This window comes from Rhinoderma darwinii, chromosome 12 (assembly GCF_050947455.1).
Source record: "Rhinoderma darwinii isolate aRhiDar2 chromosome 12, aRhiDar2.hap1, whole genome shotgun sequence".
Taxonomy (NCBI): Eukaryota; Metazoa; Chordata; class Amphibia; order Anura; family Rhinodermatidae; genus Rhinoderma; species Rhinoderma darwinii.
Genome location: NC_134698.1, coordinates 34909994 through 34933399, shown reverse-complemented (window position 1 = coordinate 34933399; position 23406 = coordinate 34909994). Strand labels below are relative to the sequence as shown.

Genomic DNA, 23406 nt, shown 5'->3' with positions numbered 1-23406 from the left:
AGAAGGTCATCAAGGCCCTAATATTTGGAAACCCAGAAGGAGAGGTTACTGCAAATAATGTAAATCGCATTATTCAAGGCCAGCAGTTTCCCAAAGAAATACCCCCTACCGAGAAAAAAAGACCCCCCCCCCCCCCCCCCAACAAAAAAAAAAATGTAGGATGTGTACAAGAGGGATCAGAAGAGACGCCACCTACCAATGTGACCCACAAAACCCGGCCTATGCATAAAAGAATGCTTCAAAATTGATCACACCTCATTACAATTAACTTTTTATTTATCAGTCCCCTCTTTTTTTCATATTGGCCATTATAAAGTGATTTTATTTATTTTCCCATTTTCTGCCCACTGACTAAGGCACTGTTCACACAGAGTTTTTTTGACACTGCGCCAAAAAACGTCCGAAAATGCCTCCCATTGATTTCAATGGGAGGCGGACGTGTTTTTTTACTGCGAGCGGTAAAAAGAAGCGTCATGCCCTATCTTCGGCCGTTTACTCCTCTGACCTCCCATCAAGAGAGCGTATTTCTTGGAGTTTTTGCCCGTGGCACTCAATGGGCGTGAGTGTAAAAAGCGGCAAACCGCGTGCAGGCAGATCAAAATCTGCCTCAAAATTCCAAATGGAATTTTGAGGCAGAATTTTACTCCTGCAAAAAACTCTGTGTGAACTCAGCCTAATATTTTAATAACCCCATAACAAAACTAAAAATTATCACTATACTCCTAGATGAATACCTAGAGTGGTGTTGCCTTACAATTGGTCACGCAAAATTAGAATTACTGGTAAAACCTTAAAACAAAAATTTAAATTCCCACTATATCCCTAGATGAATACATTGGGGGTTGTAATCTTTTTTAAAAAAATGTGGTGTTGTTTTGGTTGTGCCTGTTATTATGACTTTGTCCTGCCATAAAAAGATGTTCTTTTCATTCTTAGTACTTTTTTTACTTTTTGGTGATACGGGCATAGTTCTTTTTATTTGGAGGGTATACGAGCTGTTCCTGATTAATGAAGTTTGGGCTTGTTTTATGGTTTTGTGCAACTTGTTCTACCCGATAATACTGCTGGTAAAGCTCACAATTTGTGGATTAGTGATAATTTACTGTATCTATACATACGGCGTTGGACAGTGCTCCTATATATATATTCTGCAGGTGATCGGTTGTTTTGCGCACATTTCAGTTCCTGCCTTGCAGGGCAGGGATCTGTTATGGAGTGCCAGTGTCACCTGGCACGTTTGTCCCTCATATACGGATTGATTGTGCTAATGAGACGTTGTAAAACCAGTCCGTTTAATTATATAGCCAATGGCTGTCCTTTGATTCTGTGAACATGCTCCGTATATGTTTCCGCCACTTTTCAAATATGTTGCCTTTCACTTCAAAGCAATTTCATATATATTTTTTAAAAATTTTCCCAATCTAATTTACTATATATCAAAGTGAGATGCTGTTCTTAACGCTACGGACTGACACATTTGTTGGTCATATGTTTTTTTTAGCACAACATAGTTCTATGTATAGGCAAATGCAATGTTTAGGGACAAAAAAAGACAGATAACACCTAAAACTTTGCGATCCACATGCTCAAAATACTCCTAGATGGATACCATAGGGGGTGTAGGTTTCAAAATGGGGTCACTTTTGTGGGTGTTACATTGTTTTGCCAGCTCAAAATCTTTGCAGGCACAGAATGGGGCCTATAAGTTACTCAAGCTAAAATAGTGTCCTAAAATGGCACATTATGCGCCTTTTGATTTTGCGTGTGGACAGGCAGCAGATTACGGCCCAAGTAGAGGTTTTTATGAACACAGGAGAAAGTGGGCAATAAATGTTGGGGTGCGTTTCATCAGTTTCATGTATTATGTTTGAAAAATATGTCCTATAAATGACGCATTTGTGAAAAAAATGGGTAATTTTTCATGCCAGATTTCCATAAGATTCTGCAAAAAAACTGTGGAGTTAAAAAAGTGATCACACCCCTAGAAAAATTCATTGAGGGGTCTAGTTTCCACAATGGGGTCACTTTTGGGGGGTTTCCACTATTTTGGTCCCTCCAGTGCAAATGCGATATTGCACCGAAAACCATTTCCGCAAAATCTGCGCTCCAAAATCCAAAGTGCGCTCTTTCCCTTCTGAGCTCTGGTGTGGATATAAACAGCAGTTTATTACCACATATGGGGAATTGCCGTAATCGGTAGAAATTGCTTTACAAATGTTGGGGTGCTTTTTTTCCTTTATTCCTTGAAAAAATTAGAAAATGTTATGTTTTTTCAGGAAAAAAAAGTAGATTTTCATCTTCACAGACTAGTTCAATAAATTTATCAAAAAAACTGTGGGGTCAAAATGCTAACTATACCCCTAGATAAATTCCTTGAGGGGTGTAGTTTCCAAAAGGGGGGGTTTAAGGGGGGTTTCCACCGTTTTGGCAACACAAGACCTCTTCAAACCTCATATCGTGCCTGAAATATATTCTAAAAAAAAGAGGCCCCAAAATCCTCTAGGTGCTCCTTTGCTTCTGAGGCCGGTGCTTTAGTCAGTTCGCACACTAGGGCCCCATGTGGGATATTTTTCAAACGTGCAGAATCTGGGCAATAAATATTGAGTTGCATTTCTTGGGTAAAAGCTTCTGTGTTACAGAATTTTTTTTGTTACAAGTGAATTGTGGCAAAAAAAATGAAATTTGTCAATTTCACCTCTACTTTGCTTTAATTCCTGTGAAACGGTTAAAGGGTTAAAACACTCTTCTGTTTTGAATACTTTGAGGTGTGCAGTTTTCAAAATGGGGTGATTTATGGGGTCTTCAGAACTGAACTGGTCCCTGAAAAAATAGCCTTTTGAAATTTTCTTGAAAATGTGAGAAATTGCTGCGACAGTTCTAATTCTTGTAATGTCCTGGAGAAATAAAAGGATGTTCAAAAAATGATGCAAACATAAAGTAGACATATGGGATATGTGAAATGGTAACTATTTTGTGTGGTATTACTATCTGTCTTACAAGCAGATATATTTCAGTTTGGAAAAATGAAAATTTTTGCACATTTTCTCTAAATTTTGGTGTTTTTCACAAATAAATATTGAATTTATCGACAAAATTTCTTCACTAACATAAAGTACAATATGTCACGAAAAGACAGTCTCATAATCGCTTTGAATAGGTAAAACCAGAGTTATTACCACATAAAGTGACATGTCATATTTTAAAAAATGGAGCTGGTCCTGAAGGCCAAAATGAGCTTGGTCCTGAAGGGGCTAATATAATAAAAATTAATAGAAATATAATGTCTATTAATATATTATTATAGGATCACTCTACTCACCCCAAACGGAGGCATCAAATCTATTTTATCCTAATATGAAATATATATAGAGAATGAGATTATAACCATTTACCGTATTGCTATTTCTATGTATTTATCATAGATTTTCCTTCAACAGTCTTGTTTCCCCTATTCTATTGTAGTGTATTTTTATAGTTTGACTCATTTGTTTAGCTTTATATACGCTCCTTTCAGTGCATTATACCATCAATCAATGCGGTTGCGTTTTCCTTTTATATTTATTTGGCTGCCTGTTTCTGTGATTGTTGACACAAGATTGTTCTTTGTCTGCTATGTAGGTTGTTATTATGCGGGATTATCAGCATGCCAATGTTGTGGAAATGTATAAGAGCTATCTGGTGGGAGAAGAACTGTGGGTTATGATGGAGTATGTACAAGGAGGTGCTCTGACTGATATTGTATCACAAACCAGGTATGTGCAAATTAAAATCAGATAATCTTAAAGTATGCTTCAAATCCAATGACAAACTGTTCAAATAAAAATGTTGTCGTCCAATGTTTATCAAATAGATACTGGATTATTACGGGATCTATGTATACAAGGTTGATGCCAAAGATGCAATTTAACCCAAACTATCACCCAGTGGTTTGGTGATCACACTAGTCCGGAATCCATAACCGAGAGTCATAATTGCTATTTTAGCCTGGTATCACCTGTTTTTCTGGCATCTGTAAATTGTAGCTTTCAGTTCCTGTGGTCTTGAGGAGGAACTTTTAGCATAAAAGGTCAAACACTAGGCTTCCAGGGCTGCAAAAGCAGGGGATACAAGCTTACACGTGAGCAGAGTGTGAATAACATTACCCTAAAACAGTTTTTCTTCTTAGAGGGTGCTCAGACATCTTAAATTAATTTGAGCTAGGTGGACCATGAGTGTGAGCGGGGCCGGTCTTATGTTGGAGGATGTCCTGTGTGGGATCTTCTGGGTGGGTGCTGGCCCCATATATAATGTACGGTCATAAAGTGTACAAATAACAATACCATACAGAGCCTAATATTGTGCCATACACTATGGAGCCTAAATAACAGTGCTATTCATTGGCCAAATAACACTTCCATACAATTGCCTAAATTACCATAATATATAGTGCCACCATCACCATACACTGCTAAAAATAATATACTTCACAGTGCCTAACTAGCAGTGTCACACAATGCCTAAGTAAATACCATTCCTAAAGTGATCTAAAAACAGCACTATACAATGTCTAATTAAAACTTCTATACACCTGTGGCGAGCCCTTCACCCTCCTGACTTCGGCCGGTTCCTGTGTTCTTGTCGATACCACGCGGTTGCTCTACTTCACAAGGGACTGACTTTACTATGGGGGTAGAAACAGGGCCGGACTTAGTTTGGATGGCACCCTGTGCGGGACTCTCTATTGCCGCCCCTACACAAATCAAAAATTAACCACATTTATAGACACGCACATACTGGAACATATATCCTGTACATACATAGAGGCAGATGTTTAGACATACAAGCAAATATACATACACACATTCTGGAATATATACATACGAAATCAATAGCGTAGTCGACAACGCTATTGAGTCCGCCAAAACGACGGAACACTTAATAATAATAATCTTTATATAGCGCCAACATATTACGCAGCACTTTACAATTTAGAGGGAACATGAAACAAACAATATCAGACATTACATAGTGACAAAGCTAATTTACAATTCAAACCAGAGGAGTGAGGACCCTGCTCGCAAGAGCTTACAATCTATGAGGAAATAAGGGAGACACAAAGTGTAACCGTGTTTGTTCTGTACAATAGTCCGGCCATTTTTATACACATGGGGTGGTACACATAAAGCTGCATGAGCCGGTCACCAGGCAGTATCCGTGTATGACGGACATGCAGAGAAAGAGTGTGAGGGAATCTTATTCTGATGACTAATCTAAAAGGAGGGTCATGGAAAGGAGTCAGATTAGGGAATGTTATAGGCCTGTCTAAATAGATGTGTTTTCAGGGCACGTTTAAAACTGTGGATGGTGGGAATTAATCTGATTGACTGGGGTAGCGCATTCCAGAGGACTGGTGCAGCACGAGAAAAATATTGGAGACGGAAGTGGGAGGTTCGGATTATGGAGGATTTTAATCTAAGGTCGTTGGCAGAACGTAGAGCCTGAGTAGGGTGGTAGACAGACATGAGAGAGGAGGTGTAAGGAGGTGCAGTACTGTGGAGAGCTTTATGGGTGAGAGTAATAAGTTTGAATTGTATTCTGAAAGGAATGGGCAACCACTGCAGTGACTGGCAAAGATTAGAGACGTTGGTGTAGCGGTTGGTCATAAATATGAACCTGGCTGCTGCATTGAGGATAGATTGGAGCGGGGAGACTTTAGTGAGGCGAAGACCGACTAGTAATGAGTTACAGTAGTCAAGACGAGAGTGAATCAGAGCAACAATGAGAGTTTTGCCTGTTTCCTCAGTAAGAAAAGAGCCAATTCTGGAGATGTTTTTGAGGGGAAAATGACAGGAGCATGAAAGTGATTGAATGTGAGGAGTAAAGGAAAGATCTGAGTCAAAAATAACCCAGAGACAGCGGGCGTGCTGCTTAGGAGTTATGATAATGTCCAGTGCCGCATCTGCCATGAGGCCAGGTGAGCCGACGGCCTCAGGCGGCACCACCTACCCAAACGGGGGGGGGCGGCATTTTCAGCCCAGGACGGACTGGACCGGGGGGAGGAGCCATGCAGACGTGCCGAACGTCTGTAATACTCCTCCTCCTCTCTGACGCTGCACATGACACAGCACATGCAGCCAGAGAGGAGCAAGTCTGCAGGAGGAGCGACGAGCAACAGAGGTAAGTTCCTGCCTTGCTGGGACCGGGACCCGTGACATGAGTATACTGCAAGGGGGGGTATGGGCATTTTACCGACAGCAGAGGGCTCTATGGGGCTGGAATAATCCACCCCATAGAGCCCTCACATCACTATAATGCAACGATTAGTGTGGGTGGGGGAGGGTCTGAGCGTCTGACTTACTGCAGAGAGCTCTATAGGGGGGGATTCTGCCCCCCCTTTAGAGCAGTCAGTCAGATGCTCAGACCCCCCTAACCTTTCAGTATAGTAACTAGTCAGGGCTCTATGGTGGGGGGATAATTCCCCCCTATAGAGCCCTCTGCTGTCAGTAAACCCCCCCCCCCCCTTGCAGTATACTCCTGGCTTTGTAGCTTTCCTGTGCTTAATTCGCGTGGGAAAGCTACAAATAGGGCTGTGACTGGTGAGTCTCACAGTCACTCACAGTGCACACTGCATGCAGCAGCTGCGGCAGCCAGTCTGTCTGAGTCTCTGACCAGTCACCACCCACACACAGCAGAGACAGGAGAGACTAATAGTAAACCCTCAACTACTACAGTTTCACAGGCATTGTCTATCACAGCTTCTATAGAGTAGTGGTTAGCTTGTCTGCCTTACACATAGAAGGTTGCTGGGTCAAATCCCAGCAGGGATTTTTTTTATTTTTTATATTATCTTGTATTGGGCTTTGTTCACACTAGCATTAATATACATTTACCTCTCTTCCGTCAGAGGGAGAGGATCGATACGTTAAACGGAAAGCAACGGTTCCATTAGAATTACCATTGCTTTCAATGGTAATTCTTTTGTATCAGTTGCTTTCCGTTTGTCTCCGTTCGCTAGGTTTCCGTTCTTTTGAACGGAAATAAAAGTTCTGCAGACTGCACTTTTGTTTCCTTTAAAAAAAACGGAAACTTAGCGAACGGAGATAAACGGAAAGCAACTGATACAAAAGAATTACTATTGAAAGCAATGGTAATTCTAATGGAACCGTTGCTTTCCGTTTAACGTATCGATCCTCTCTTCCTCTGACGGAAGAGAGGTAAACGTATATTAATGCTAGTGTGAAAGAAGCCTTAGGGCCTGTTCACATCAGCGTTTGCTTTCCGTTCTGGGGTTCCGTTGGAGGTAACCCCGCAACGGAAAGTCAAACTGAAACCACAGCTTCCGTTTCCGTCACCATTAGCGCAGTCGACTGCGCTAATGATTCCGTCACAAAAACGGAAACCTGCCGGAATGGTGACGAACGGAAACCATTAGCAATGTTTCCGTCACCATTGATTTCAATGGTGACTAAAACGGAAGCTGTGGTTTCAGTTTGACTTTCCGTTGCGGGGTTCACCCGACGGAAACCTCCCACGGAACCCCGGAACGGAAAGCCAACGCTGATGTGAACAGGCCCTAATCCTTCCCCATAAACCTGCCCCCGCTAATTAAAATTAATATATTATATAATGTATATAGCGCTATATCCTGTATCCGTCAGGTCAGCGGGTCCTGCAGGATCGAGCTGTTACCAATCACATCTAAGTTCATAACTTAGATGTGATCGGTAATAGGCGACCTAATGGGTTCAGGTCTCAGCGCTATATACAGCTGCTCTGTATACAGGATACAAAGCAGCTGTATCTCAAAAAGTACAAATCATTTTCAATAAAAAAGTTATTAAAACTTGCACCAATCGCATTAATAGATATCTTTATATATCATAGTGACATGTCCGAAGTTTTCATCGGTGGGGGACCGAGCACTGAGGCCCCCACCGATCGCTAAAACGAAGCAGCAGAAGTGCTCGGGTGAGCGCTGTGCCGCATCATTTATGATCGACTTTCAGCCGAGTGAGCGGTGTACGGACTCCTAGACTTTCTATTGAGCCCGTACACTGCTCCAAGGAAAGCCAAACAGAATTGAAGCGGCACACCGCTCACCCGAGCACTTCTGCTGCTTAGTTTTAGCGACTAGTGGGGGGTCTCAGTGTTCGGACCCCACTGATCAAAACTTCTGACATGACAAAAGTTTTTAAAAAAGTTGTTACACTTTAAAGAGAACCTTTCACCTGCCCACAGATTTGCATTTGAGTGCAGCATGTAATGGTCATGGCTGCACAAACTCTGGGGCACTTTAAATTTTTTTTCCTACCCTCTTTCCTTACTTAGATATCGGTGCCGTAATGTTTGGCGCTGATATTTAAATAACCCCATGAACTGCCAATGGGGCGGTAATTGGCAAGAGGATGTGTACATCGCTGTGACACTGTCCAATCAGCTACGGACAATGTCAACAGCATGAGCTGGAGAGAGGAGAGCATGTGCGCACGCACGCTCTCACTCTTCAGCTCTCGGCAGGCAAGTACAAGACTGTGATCTCAGGTGAGAGATCAGTCTTGTCGTCCTTGTCTGCCGAGAGCTAAAGAGTGAGAGCGTGCGTGCGCGCACAGCTCCGATGCCATGAAACAGAAGAAGAAGAAGAATTCACACTCTTCTTCTGTTCCCTAGCGGTGGCGGAGTTGCGCGCACGCGCTCTCTGTCCAGCTCTTGCTCTGAAACTGTCTGTAGCTGATTGGACAGTGTCACAGCGATGTTACACGCCCCCTTGCCAATTACCTCCCCATTGACAGTTCAGGGGGTTATTTAAATATCGGGCACCAAATATTACAGCACTGATATCTAAATAACGAAGGAGGCTAGGAAAAATATGTAAAGTGCCCCAGGGTTTGTGCGGCCCTCCCCATTACCTGCTGCACTCAGCTGTACATGTATGGGGAGGTGAAAGGTTCTCTTTAAAAGAAAGGTGTTATAATTATTTTTATTTTATTTGATATGTTTTATTTTATGGGCCTAATTTTTCTAATTATTTTAATATGTTTCCGAAGGTAGCTATTTATTCATATGTTTGTACTTCTGTGGGGGCAGCCAACTTTATTTTTATTTTTCATACTGCTAATTTTTGTTTTGCAGGTCCCGCTGGACCATTTGGACTACGTCGTAGATTCGTTTGACTACTTCGCTGATTTAAGATTTTTTTCTTTTTTTTTTTTTATAAAATGGTTAAAGTGGATTGTGTGGAAGAGTTGTCATTCGATAAAATAAATTACTTTATGTCTCTGTTTTTTAATACTTAATTACCGCCTTAGTAATGGCTGCTGTCTGATTGAGAGCGTCCATTACTAAGAAGGGGCTTAGTGTTAGCCAGTAATAAGGCCGTCACTAACCCCTATTATTACCCCGGTACCCACCGCCACCAGGAGTACCGGGAAGAGCTGGGTACGATCCAGCACCCGACCATCTGAAGTGAAGGGTACTTGGGTGGCCGCAGGCTGGTACTATCAAGCTAGGAAGGGACAAAAACCATGGCCCTTCCCACCCTGGTGATGCTAGGCTGCTGCTGCTTTATTGTATCTGGCTGGTTATGAAAAATGGAGGGGATCTCACGTAATTTTTTTTTCAATTTATTTTTAAAAAATGACGAGGGGTTTCCCCAATTTTTGATAACCAGCCAGATACAATAAAGCAGCTGCAGCCTAGCATTACCAGGGTGGGAAGGGCCACTTTTTTGGCCCTTCCCAGCCTGATAATACCAGCCTGCGGCCTAACAGTCGTTTCAGATGGCCAGGTACTGAATCGTACTCGACTCTTCCCGGTATCCCTGGCGGCAGTGGGAACCGGGGTAATAGGGGTTAGTGATAGCCTTTTTACTGGCTAATGCTAAGCCCCAGCCTTAGTAATTTAACGCTGTCAATCGGACAGCTGCCATTACTAAGGCCATAATAAAGTATTTTAAAAAAAAACAGACATAAGAATTTTTTTTTATTGAAATCAAAACTCCCCCATGCAACCATCTTTCACAATTTTATTTTTTTTAAAGTAGATTATTGAAGTAGTCCAATGAATCTACGACGTAGTCCAAACGGTCCAGCGAAACCCACCAAAAAAAAGTTAGCAGTATAAAATGTAAAAAAAAAATTAATTTGCCACAATAGAAACCCCTGCTCCGCCGTTTGCTCTTGTAGGCCACAGCCTGGTTTAGGCCTGAGGCCTACAAGAGATCGGGAGCACGCTGATGACGTCAACTGCCTGGCACGATGACGTCACTGCATCATGCCGTCCACGCCGGGCCACTGAACTCTGTTAAAAATCATAAGTCAATTAGGTAATGAAAAGGGGGCATAGAAGATGTTAAACCATTTTCAGTGTTAATGCTGCGTTGCTGATCTATGATACTAAAGTAATATAGTAAAAAGAGTTCTTTAAGTCTTCTCTATACATTAAACAGCACTTTACAAATAAACAACAAATGTTTTCCTATTTATTTATTTTTTATATATTGCGTGTTTGATGTGTAAAGGTAGTAATGAGAAAACTCCGATAGATTGGGGGGGGGGGCGCCTTTTTATAGTTCGCCTCAGGCAGCAGAGGGGCTAGGTTCACCCCTGATAATGTCACACACAGAGATGGAGACATCAGGTTTAGGGAGGTTAGTAGATGGTGGGAACACAAGGAGCTCCGTTTTAGAAAGATTCAGTTTCAGATAGAGAGAGGACATGATGTTAGAGACAGCGGACAGACAATCACTGGTGTTATGTATTAGAGCAGGGGTGATGTCATGGGAAGAGGCATATAATTGGGTTTCATCAGCGTAGAGATGGTACTGGAAGCCAAATCTGATGATGGTTTGTCCAATAGGGGCTGTGTAGAGGGAAAAGAGGAGCGGACCTAGGACTGATCCCTGAGGAACCCCGATAGCAAGGGGAAGAGGAGAAGAAGTAGAACCAGCAAATGACACACTGAATGAGCGGTCAGAGAGATAGGAGGAAAACCAAGAGAGAGCAGCATCCTTGAGGCCAATAGTGGCGCATGTTAAGTAGGAGTTTGTGGTCTACAGTGTCAAAGGCTGCAGAGAGAACACTTGCACAATAGAGACCAACGCAAACCATTCGCACGGCATCCGTCCCCATTGAAATCAATGGTGATGGAAATGGAATCCTTTTGGTTTCTGTTTGTGTCAGTCGGGGTCCCGTTCCGACGGAAAGCTCTGACAGATATCTTCCTTTTTATCCACGCACACGCACACGCACACACGCTGTATACACACACATCTGCACACAGACTCTTACCATCTCTCCTTGCTGACAGGATCACGGGCTTCTTGCAGGACAGGCTGTGGGCCGAGCTTCCTCTTCTCTTGCTCCTTGGCTGTTATATTTACTCCGTGTATGTGTGTAATTAAGAGCAGAGGACAGAGTAGAACCGAGTGGCGCCCCCTACCTGTAGGGAGGGTGCAGCGCCCTGTGCCCTCGCACAGGTTGCACACACCTTAGGCCGGCCCTGGGTGGAAAGCCCAGAGCTCACATAAATCTGAAACTGAAAAAACAGATCTTAGTTGGCCAAATTGTTTGACCGCTGGTCAGGGCTGCCCATAGAATTTTTAGGCCAAGCAGGGAAGAGCACATATGCTGTTAATTTTTTTTTTTAGGGTCCTTTTGCGTCTTGAATGCTTTGACATCAATGTCTAAAACTACAAAAAAAATAAGGGGTTACTACATTGTGTTTCCTGTCAGCTGAGGGGGGCTGAAAAGGTTAATACTAAATGCTGGTGGTCTGAGGTAGCTTTTGGAGTTAATGGTGAATAAATTTATCGGATGGCTTAGGGGGTTGATTATCGTTCGGGGGTTAATATCCCTAGTAGCCTAAGGTAGTGAAGGGGCTTATTCATACATGTTATGCAATAGATTACTCCCCTCTCTAGGCCCCAAATGGTCCCTGCTGCGAGTGACCGGTAGCTGAGCATGATGGGCTGATCATTCTGCTTTCTCTTTTTGTCGTACACTTATCGAAGAAGGTTAGAGGATAGAGAGGACCATAAGGCAGTGATTTTAACAGTTGAGTGCTTTTATTATCCCCCTTGACTCGCAAACTCCCCTGCGCAGTAGCAAGTCCACGTCACCCTGCCTTTTAACCTCTTAATGACCAGCCTATTTTAGGCCTTCATTGGCCAAGCTACTTTTTAAGTTTTGCCTTCGTCTCATTCAAAGAGCTATAACTTTTTTTTATTTTGTGTCGACATATCTGTATAAGGACTTGTTTTTTGCAAGACAAGTTGTATTTTTTAATAGCACCGTTTTGGGGTACATATAATTTGTTTAACTTTTTTTGGGGGGGATAGAAAAAAAACAGCAATATTGGCAATAGTTTTTTGCTTCCTAAAATTACGTAGTTTACCGTGTGGTATAAATAACACAATAACTTTATTCAGCAGGTTGTTACAATTGCAAAGATACCAAATTAATTTTGTTTTCTTATGTTTTACTACTTTTATACAGTAAAAAAGTTTTGTTTTTTTTTCCTCAAAATTATTTGTTTTTGGGTCTCTATATTTGAAGAGCCGTAACTTTTAATTTTCCGCTGATGCAGCTGTATGAGGGCTTTTTTTTTTGCGGGGCAACTTTGTAGTTTTTATTGGTACATGCGACTTTTTGATCACTTTTTATCAAATTTTTTGTCAGGATGCACCGAAAAAACAGCAATTCTTGCATTGTTTATTTTATTTGTTCGCCGAGCGGGTTACAAAAGGTTATAGCTTTATTGTTTTGGGTCGTTACGGATGTGGCGATACCAAATATGTATTTGAAGGTGTTCAGACCGCACTAGGTCTTCATATGGGTGCATGCGTGGGGGCCCAACCAGTGTAGTATAAGAAGAGGTACAATGCACACCAGAAGTCATTATCCAAAAAGTATAGTGCATACCTCCCAACTTTTGAATTCGGAAAAGAGGGACATTTTAAGCCACGCCCCTAACCACGCCCAATATCCCGCATCAACACATCAAATCGCGGCCAGATCCTTCTGCAAATAACACGCGCACATTCTCACTGCGGATCTCTAGACTGTCTGGATATCACAGATATTATAGATCCGGTTATGTCGTCTTTATGTTACTTTTCCTATCTTTGGTATAACATTTGCTCATCACGGCAGCAGCAGCAGGACAAACCTAAAGGCTGAAAACAATGAAAGTCAAGAGGGAGACCGTGTGGTGGATGACTTTTCAATTGACCGGTAGCAGAATTACATGATGGGGATTTTTTTTTTCCCAGCTGTGTAACTCTGCTAACGCTCAATGGAAAAACCATCCACCAGAGCCCCCCTGTAGATAGCTCCACACACAGCCCCCCTTTACATAGCGCCAGATACAGCCCCCCCTGTAGATAGCTCCACACACAGCCCCCCTGTAGATAGCTCCACACACAGCCCCCCTGTAGGTAGCGCCACACACAGCCCCCCTGTAGGTAGCGCCACACACAGCCCCCCTGTAGGTAGCGCCACACACAGCCCCCCTGTAGGTAGCGCCACACACAGCCCCCCTGTAGATAGCGCCACACACAGCCCCGCTGTAGATAGCGCCACACACAGCCCCGCTGTAGATAGCGCCACACACAGCCCCGCTGTAGATAGCGCCACACACAGCCCCGCTGTAGATAGCGCCACACACAGCCCCGCTGTAGATAGCGCCACACACAGCCCCGCTGTAGATGGCGCCACACACAGCCCCGCTGTAGATGGCGCCACACACAGCCCCGCTGTAGATGGCGCCACACACAGCCCCGCTGTAGATGGCGCCACACACAGCCCCGCTGTAGATGGCGCCACACACAGCCCCGCTGTAGATGGCGCCACACACAGCCCCGCTGTAGATGGCGCCACACACAGCCCCGCTGTAGATGGCGCCACACACAGCCCCGCTGTAGATGGCGCCACACACAGCCCCGCTGTAGATGGCGCCACACACAGCCCCGCTGTAGATGGCGCCACACACAGCCCCGCTGTAGATGGCGCCACACACAGCCCCGCTGTAGATGGCGCCACACACAGCCCCGCTGTAGATGGCGCCACACACAGCCCCGCTGTAGATGGCGCCACACACAGCCCCGCTGTAGATGGCGCCACACACAGCCCCGCTGTAGATGGCGCCACACACAGCCCCGCTGTAGATGGCGCCACACACAGCCCCGCTGTAGATGGCGCCACACACGTTTTAAAATAGGATGAATTTCATTTCAATTTGTTGCCACACACTTCCCCTGGTAGGTAATGCCACCCAGCTCCCCTGGTAGGTAATGCTACCCAGCCCCCCTGGTAGGTAATGCTACCCAGCCCCCCTGGTAGGTAATGCCACCCAGCCCCCCTGGTAGGTAATGCCACCCAGCCCTCGGCAGGTAATGCCACCCAGCCCTCGGCAGGTAATGCCACCCAGCCCCCGGCAGGTAATGCCACCCAGCCCCCGGCAGGTAATGCCACCCAGCCCCCTGTAATTTGCACCCATCCCCCCCCCCTTCCAGGAGAAGTCACTGACTTCAATGTCCATATATGGACAGTGTAGTCACTGACTTCTCCTGGAGAGGAATTCCCGGCCACAGGATCGGGGATTCCCCTTCAGAAGTGAGTGACGTCACTGTATCCATATATGGACAGTGTAGTCGCTCACTTCTCCTGTAGCGTAATCCCCGGCCATAGGGTCGGGGATTCCGTTTCAGAAGTGAGTGACGTCGCTATGTCAATATATGGACAGTGTAGTCGCTCACTTCTCCTGTAGCGGAATCCCCAATCCTCGGCCGAGGATTGGGGATTCCGACTCCTACAGGGAGCAAAAAAAGACCCTCCTCCTCCTCACATGCACTCTGCTTTCACTCACTGATAGAAGAAGGCAGGAGTCTTGAAGCGGCGTTCTCACTGGTGTCGATGCCAGCCCGGGAGTGGACCAGTCCAGTCATCTGACCGGTGAGGTCAGGTGACTGGACTGGTCCACTCCCGGGCCGGCATCAATCCCAGTGAGAACACCGCCGCAAGACTTCTGCCTTCTTCTGATTGCTGCTGCAGCGCCCAGCGGGACATTTTGAAGACCGGGCGGGACAGCGGTGAGAAACCGGGACTGTCCCGCCGGAGAAACGGGTTCAAACGGTTGGGAGGTATGTAAAGTGTATGGCGGCTTGCCTCCACATGCGGCAAGCCGCCATACACTAAGCGCCATTACGCAGGATATTACAGTGCCTGATGAGGGTCAGAGACATGACTGAAACGTCGCGCTTATACTGGCATAATTACTAATATTAAAAATCTATCTTTGGATAACTACTTCTTGTGTGCATTGTACCTTTTCTGATACTAAATATGTGCAACTTTTTTTTATTTTTTTCATAATAAACTATTTTGTAAGGGGAAAACGTGGGTTTTACATTTTTTTTTTTCTTAGACTTTTTTTTTTAAATCTTTTTTTATTAGTCCCACTAGGGGTCTTCACTATGCCATCATCCGATTGCTTTTATAATACACTGCAATACTTCTGTATTTCAGTGTATTACTGCCTGTCCATGTAAAATGGACAGGCATCTGCTAGGCCATGCCTCTGGCATGACCTAGCAGGAATTAACTAGAGGCAGGCCTGGGGGGCCTTTAATAGGCCCCCGGCTGCCATAGAAGACACCGGCACCCTACGATCGTATAGCAAGGTGTCGGTGGGGTGTGAGAGGGAGCTCCCTCCCTCCAAAACCCCTCAGATGCGGCGCTCGCTATTGAGCATCACATCTGAGGGGTTAAATGAGTGGGATCGATATGGATATCTATCTTGCCCGTTTGTGCAGGTTTGCTCCCAGCCTCCAGCTACCGGAAGCAGCGGACATCAGGGAGTTTTAACTGCTCCCTGCTTTGTTTACTTATACTGATGCAGCGGCCTAAAAAGGCTACTTCATCGGAATGAAGCCCGTTCGTGTGCACCGTAAAAACACTAATGGGCGGTCACTAACTGGTTATGCACCTTTGTTGTTTTGCCCACATTTCCTGCTGCCACTGCTTCCTTTGGTGCAGCAGAGTGATTGGTGTAGTGTTGCCCTAGCCGAATGGAAGGCCCCTTCAGACCGTTGCTTGTGGAACTGAGGCAGCATTGATAATCTGGTTTCCCCCTGTAGTTCTGTTACATTTACAGCAAAGCATATTATTGCACATAATAAACGGGAATTCCATGTAGTCCGCTGCGTACGACTTGTATACTTAGGTTCTTTGAGTGCTGAGAGCTTTGCTAGATGTAGTTATTTGTCTTACAGGCAGATCCCATCACTGTAAGCATGATATAGAGGTGAATCTGAACCTCTATTTAATCAGGGCCACCGTCAGAAATTTCTGGGACTCATACAGTCAAGACGTCTAGGGCATTACCGGGGGTTGGGGGGGAGTGGCGGCAGATAAGTGACGGGAGGGGGGCAGTGGTGAGACCCAAACAGTGGCTCTATGGAGGGGCAGGACGGAGACAGTTGGTGGGCAGGGTCTCTATCAGAGTAAAAAGGGGAGAGACTAGGGGTGCTTTTACACCGGCCAATTGTGTAAACAAGGCAACGATCAGCCGATGAACGAGCAAACGCTTGCCCATCGGCTGATTGTATAGTTTTAAATGACGAAAATATTATCGTTGTCGGCAGCACTTCTCCCTGTAAACAGAGTGATGTGCTGCCAAAATTATCTAAATGTATGGGGGCGAGCGATCATGGTAACGAGCGCTTGTCCCCATAGTTAAACAAATAATGGTCCCAGGTAGCTGTTGGGCAAAAATTAGGAACAAATACACCAAATTGCCAGAGGCAGATAGATTAGCCCTTGTTTCCCAGGTACCTAATGAATACTTTCTGATGTGTGTAATACGTAACTTTTATTGTAACTAAATATTAAAGGGGTTGTCCGAGATAAAATGACTGTGTTAATGCTTGTAATTTATTAATGTAAATACATTTGTAATATACTTACATTTTCGAAAGTTGCCTAGTTTCCAGATCCTGCCATGGGGTACTTGATGGGTGACGTCACTCTCTGTCCGCTGTGTTGATCTTCAATTCTTTTCCGAGTATACGACACGTCACTTGCAACGTGCCGTGTATGGGCTGTTCTGCTGTACAGCCTGTAATGCGCATGCGCGGTCCCTGCTGTTCTCGAAAACCGCAGGAACCGCGCATGCACGTTACGGGCGGTACAACAGAACAGCCCAGACACGGCACGTCACACGTGATGTGTCGTATACATGGAAGAGGATTGAAGATCAACACAGCGGCCAAAGAGTGACGTCACCCATCAAGTACCCCACTGCAGCATCTGGAAACGGGGCCAATTTGGAAAATGTAAGTATATTACAAATGTATTTACATTAATAAATTACAAGCATTAACACAGTCATTTTATCTCGGACAACCCCTATAAGGCATGGCGGGGGTCAGAAGTAAGCCGACTGTCCGTATTCTGTCCTTTAAAGCCCTGTACTTAGATTTAATTTTTTGCAAAATACTAGAAATACTCTGATTTAGAATTGTTTAAACATAGAAAAGTTCCTAATATCGCTCTACAGGGTCTATTATTAGTCCTTAGAACTTTATTTTTTGGAGAGGTTGCTACCATTCCATGTCTTCACCAGATTCAGTCTTTATTTGTTCTCTGTTGCAGACTGAATGAGGAGCAGATTGCTACTGTTTGTAAGTCTGTGCTGCAAGCGCTAGTGTACCTGCACTCCCAAGGCGTGATCCACAGAGACATCAAGAGTGACTCTATACTTCTCACGCTAGATGGTCGGGTGAGTGACTGTAGCCCTCATCAGCTGTATTGTCATATTATAACGTAAGATTCGTATAATTGAAAAGTGTGATAGATTATGGCAAGTAACATGACGTCATTAAAGAATAATACAAAATTACATTATTATATGCAGTCTCATTCGATTTATATTTAGTTTGAGTTATGAAGTTACAGTGAAGGCAATACTGAATAGATGATGATTCAGGGTGGCATACTCAGATTATTTAGCACATCCAACGAGTGATTGAATAGACCTCTGGTAAATGAACCTATGCTGTTGCAACAAATTTTTACACTTCCAGAAATATGATGTAAAATCAACTAATTTTATTGGAGTTGCTTTTTGTTTTTATTACATCTGCCTTTATCACACCAGAGGCGTAGCTAAAGGCTCCTGGGCCCCGATGCAAAAGTGCTTCTTGGGGCAACTTCTCATGGTCGATGGCCTAGTGACCCAACAATACAGTACTAGCAGCCAGGGGCGTCACTAAGGTTTTAAAATGTCAGGGGAAATATTTGTGTCCCTGAAAAAATGTGTGCGTGTATGTATCAATATAATAAAATAAATAAATATATTATATAGGTCTCCTCCCAACCGTCAGTTCCCTGCTTCAGAATTAGTTCAGAGGCGATGGCGCTCCTCCGCTCGCTGAGGACTCCCTGGGCACAGCGCTACTTTAAGCGATGTGCTAGGGAAGCCTTTAACATCACTGTCCATATATGGAAAGTGATGTCAGTGGCTACTCCTTGAGCGGAATCCCCGTTGCCGATAATCTGGCCGGGGATTCCACTCCTAGAGGAAATGCCTGAGGTCACTGTCCATATATGGACTTTGACATCAGGGGCTCCTCCTGGAGCGGAATCCCCAGCCAGAGTCGGCAACAGGGATTCCAGTCAAGGAGAAGCCACTGACGTCACTGTCCATATATGGACAGTGACATCAGGGCTTCCCTCTAGGAGCGAAATCCCCGGCCTATGCTCTGGCTACAATGGCGCTATCAACGGGGCGTGGCACTATCTTCAAGGGGGGTGTGGCACTATTTACATGGACACTGTGGCACTATATGGGGCCACTATCTACAGGGGACACTGTGGTCCTATCTATATCGGCACTGTGTCACTATCTACAAGGGCACTGGCACTAGGGGCAGCTAAGGGGGCATTATACTGTATAGGGGCAGCTAGGAGGCATTATACTGTTTGGGGCAGCAATGGGTCATTCTACTGTATGGGGCAGCTATCGGGGCATTATACTGTATGGAGGCATCTGTTAGGCATTATACTGTATGTGGCATTATACTGTAAGTGGCAGCTATGGGGGCATTATGCTGCATGGGGGCAGCTATGGGGGCATTATGTTGCATGGGGTGGCTATGGGGCATTTATGCTGTATGGGGGAATTTGTTTGGGCATTATACTGCATGGGAGAATCTGTGTGGGCATTATCTGTATGGGGGCATCTGTGTGGGCATTATACTCTATGGGGGCATCTGTGGGGCAGTATATTGTGTGGTGGCAGCTATGGGGGCATTATCCTGTATGATGGCAGCATTATACTGTGTGGGAGGCACTATGAGAGCATGATACTGTGTGGGCTGAACCGGGTATGTATGGGCGGGGATTGGGTGGGATTAGAGGTGTGGCATAAAAGAGAAACATTTGCCGCGATGCACGCATCGCATCGGTTGTCCCTCTTTGTGATAATTGAAAGTTGGGAGGTATGTATATGAGACAGCAAATTTATAGCACTACGACCTTATAGCTATGTATAGGATTAGATAGAGTGGCTCCCACAGACTTTATCACACATGATGGGATTAGATATATGGCCCAGCTCGCTGACATTGCGGCTCCAGTGCTGGACCCTGGAAAGGTAAGAATAATCACTGCTTTGCTTTTTTTATGTGTTTGTGTTTTTTTTACAGGTTCAGTTGTTGGACTTCTTTGCATTCGAGGATTACTTTAATGGCTGCACTTTTTTATACTCATTAAAATTCTTGTGTTATTTTTTCTATTTTATTTTAAAAAAAAATCTTTTTGGATTTCTATTAAAACGTTACTACTACCGCCTTAGTAAAGGCCGCTGACTGACCGCATCCATTACTAAAGCAGGGCTTAATATTAGCCAGTAAAAAGGCTAGCACTAACCCCCATTATTACCCCAGTACCCACCGCCACCAGGGGTACTGGGAAGAGCTGGGTATAATCTAGTACCCAACCATCTGTAGTGAAGGTTGGCTACTGGGGCGGCTGGTATTATTAGACTGGGACAGGCCAGAAACCTTAGCCCATCCCACCCTGTTAATGCTAGCCTGCTGCTGCTATGTTGTATCTGTCTGGTTATGAAAAATGGGAGGCCAGATATTTTTTTTCCAATAATTTTTTTATTTTTTTTAAATGACGTGGGGTTCCCCTAATTTTTCATAACAAGCCAGACACAACCTAGCCGCAGCAGGCTAGCATTACCAGTGTGGGAAGGCCCACTGTGTTTGGGCTTTCCCAGCCTAATACCAGCCAGCGTTCACCCCAGTAGCCGACCATCACTGCAGATGGTCGGATACTGGATCGCACCTGGGTCTTCCCGGTAGCCCTGGTGGCGGTGGGTATCGGGGTAATAATGGAGCCTAGTGCTGGCCTCTGCACCGGCTAACACTAATACCCACCTTAGTAATGGACGCTGTAAATCAGCCAGCGGCCATTACGAAGGCAGTAGTAATAAAGTTTTGAAAAAAAATACAAAGACGTAGAATTTTTTATTGAAATAAAAAAAAAAACAACACACAACCCTATTTTATTTAAAATAAAAAAGCCGTCATCGAAGTAGTCCTTGAATCCGACATAGTCCAGCAACGGAAGCTGTAAAAAAAGCACAAACACAATACTAATATTATATAGTCTAATCTCCTTTTTTTTTTTTCACTTGGCTCTAGCACTCCACACATTTAACCCAGCTGATTTTAATTTAGGATTGACCTCATAAGTGTTTCTGCTCTTGCTTGTGCTCTCAGTTGGCCACTGGGAGCGCATGGTATGGTGAGCTTATTCTATCTGTTCACGTGCTGTGGGGTGGTACCTGTTGCTGCAGTGCTGCACTTGGCCCAGAGCCAAGGAGGTTGGCACAGCCTGATAGCATGGGTGCTTTGAGGCCTCTGAGTTGCTCCCTCTGTAGGAGCGGTGCTGCGGAGGCAGTGACCACCATGAGGTGCTGCAACCAATAGAATAGGGATCCACTTTGAAAGAGGTCACCTTGAAGTGGCAAGTGGGTTTATACAGTTTGATCAAAAGGTTAACAAAGAACATCATGTTCATGTTTATAAATTATGCCTAGCGGCTCAGGTCAACGTATATATTGTGGATGTGCGGTCCATGTCTGGTTTCTCACAATTCTGACAAAAAAAAACATTAGTAACACGTGGTAGGTTTAGATACAGGGCCCATGTGTGATATTGTCTGCTGGACCCTGTATCTAAGCCTGCCACAAGGTAGGCTTAGATACAGGGCCCCAGTCGACAGTAATGTTATACTTGCCCTCCTCTTCGGCTCCGGGTGCAGCAGAGGTCCTGCCATCCAGTGTTGCGATGCGTTGCGACATAGTGACTGAATAATACCCCCATATTGTTACTGAATAATACCCCCATACTGTTACTGAAAAATACCACCACACCATAACCACATAGTGACTGAATAATACCCTCAATACTGTTACTCAAATAGGAACGCCTCACCATAACCTCATAGTAACTGAATAATACCACCACACCATAACCACATAGTGACTGAATAATACTCCCATACAGTGACTGAATAATACCCCCATACAGTTGCTGAATAAAAGCCACTATACAAAGACCAATATTACCACCACATAGTGATCATATAGTGGTAGATGCCAGTTATACACATGAGCTCTGCAGACCATATAAGTGATTATAGCAAGTTTATATCCATTGACTCACAGGTGATATTTTCTCTGATTAGTGTCATTCACTTTCACTTTTTTTTTCCATCCGGCCCAGAACAATGTGACAACGTATTCCAGTCACGACTTGTCTCTGCAGAGTTTGATACACAGACGTGTTAGTGTCTTGCTTTTTCAGCATCCTCCACACCTATACCCCATCCTCTAAACAAACTCGTAATCAACAGTGCCCCGGATGGTAATAGTGAGCCCCCTGTAGTTAGCGCCCCACACAGCCCCCTGTAGCTAGCACACCACACAGCCCCCTGTAGCTAGCACACCACACAGCCCCCTGTAGCTAGCGCCCCACACAGCCCCCCTTGTATATAGTGTCATACAGAATCCACCTAGTAGATAGTGCTACACAGCCACCCTCCCTTTGTATATAGTGTCATACAGAACCCACCTAGTAGATAGTGCTACACAGCCCCCTCCCTTTTATATAGTGCCACAAAGCTCCCCTTTTCCCTTGTGTATATAGTGCCACACAGCCCACCAAAAAAAAATTGTACTTGCGTAGTCCCTTTCACGCGACAGACTGAGTGCTTCACGGCCCCCGGGCAAGAAGCTTGCGCCGGCCTGCGAAGGAATTCTTCCAAGCGTCTTATAGGCTGCAGACCTAACTTGGCAGATATAATCGAATGTGGCTGTCACTAGCACCGCCCCTCCTGGTGCTAGCAACGCCACTGGGCGTGAGGTGCCCCTGCCATCCGGCCTTTTAGCAGATCTCTGTCGAACCACAGACAAACTTTGCACGCTGAGATGACATTTGGCACAACTGTGTTAAATTTATCTACTTGCGACACTATAGTCTGCCTTACTGTATTTCCACTAATTTACCTCTCAACAATTAACCAAAAAATTGCACTGCATGGATGTTTTATTACTTTCTGAACATTATCAATGCAGCTGTAAGTTTGCTGATAATGGAACCTGCACACCATGATCGTGCCACATTCAAGGTCCCTTAGATCGCAGATTTTAACTTGTGAAGAAATAGATGTCTCATCTTGACTGGTTTCCTTCATTGTCTTTAGTCAATATACCTTCTTTCCCCTGGCAATATGTATATGATATTATAGGGTGTAAGTCGTCTTCGTAGGTTTGTAATTCATTCGTGTCTTGGCACATTTGTTGGTGTAGAGTCACAGTTAGAGCTGAGTAAAACTTCTCTTCGAGGTTATACATAGATGAGTAAATGGGGTAACATAATGACTTTGCCCTGTGAGAATAGGAGTGGAATTGTAACATGGATATTAGGGTTTATTCTCATACTGGTTCTTTTCTTCTATATCATCAACTGCATCCAAAATGCACATTGGTACTACCTGTAGTGCTGCCAGTTTTTCAAGCAAGCAGAGGTGGCTCAGTGGTTAGCACTGTAGCCTTGCAGGACTGGGGTCCTGGGTTTATATGGAGATTTTGGCCTCATGCAGATGAACGTGCTTTTGCGGCCGCAATTCCTCCGAAAATCCATGGCAGAATTGCGGCCCCATTCATTCCAATGGGGCCATGCACACGACCGTGATTTTCACGGTACGTGCATGACCCAGGAGCCCACACCGCAGAAAGAACGATCATGTCTTATTACGGCCGTGTTCTGTGGTCCGGGCTCATTGAGAATAATGGCCGCGGCCATGTGCACGGCCCGTGATTTGCGGGCTGCTCGCGGTTGTCACTCCGTGGCCGGCC

The 23406-nt window shown here is 44.7% G+C and overlaps 1 protein-coding gene across 2 annotated transcripts in view; it reads left to right on the top strand.

Annotated features, from left to right (window-relative positions):
• Positions 1 to 23406, top strand: part of PAK6 (p21 (RAC1) activated kinase 6) — a 197473-nt gene that overhangs the window by 137524 nt on the left and 36543 nt on the right. For both annotated transcript variants that reach the window (XM_075843781.1, XM_075843780.1), the window contains exons 5-6: positions 3619 to 3752; positions 17628 to 17754. In XM_075843781.1, the coding sequence (XP_075699896.1) occupies positions 3619 to 3752; positions 17628 to 17754 (261 nt within the window). The remainder of the gene's footprint in view (positions 1 to 3618; positions 3753 to 17627; positions 17755 to 23406) is intronic.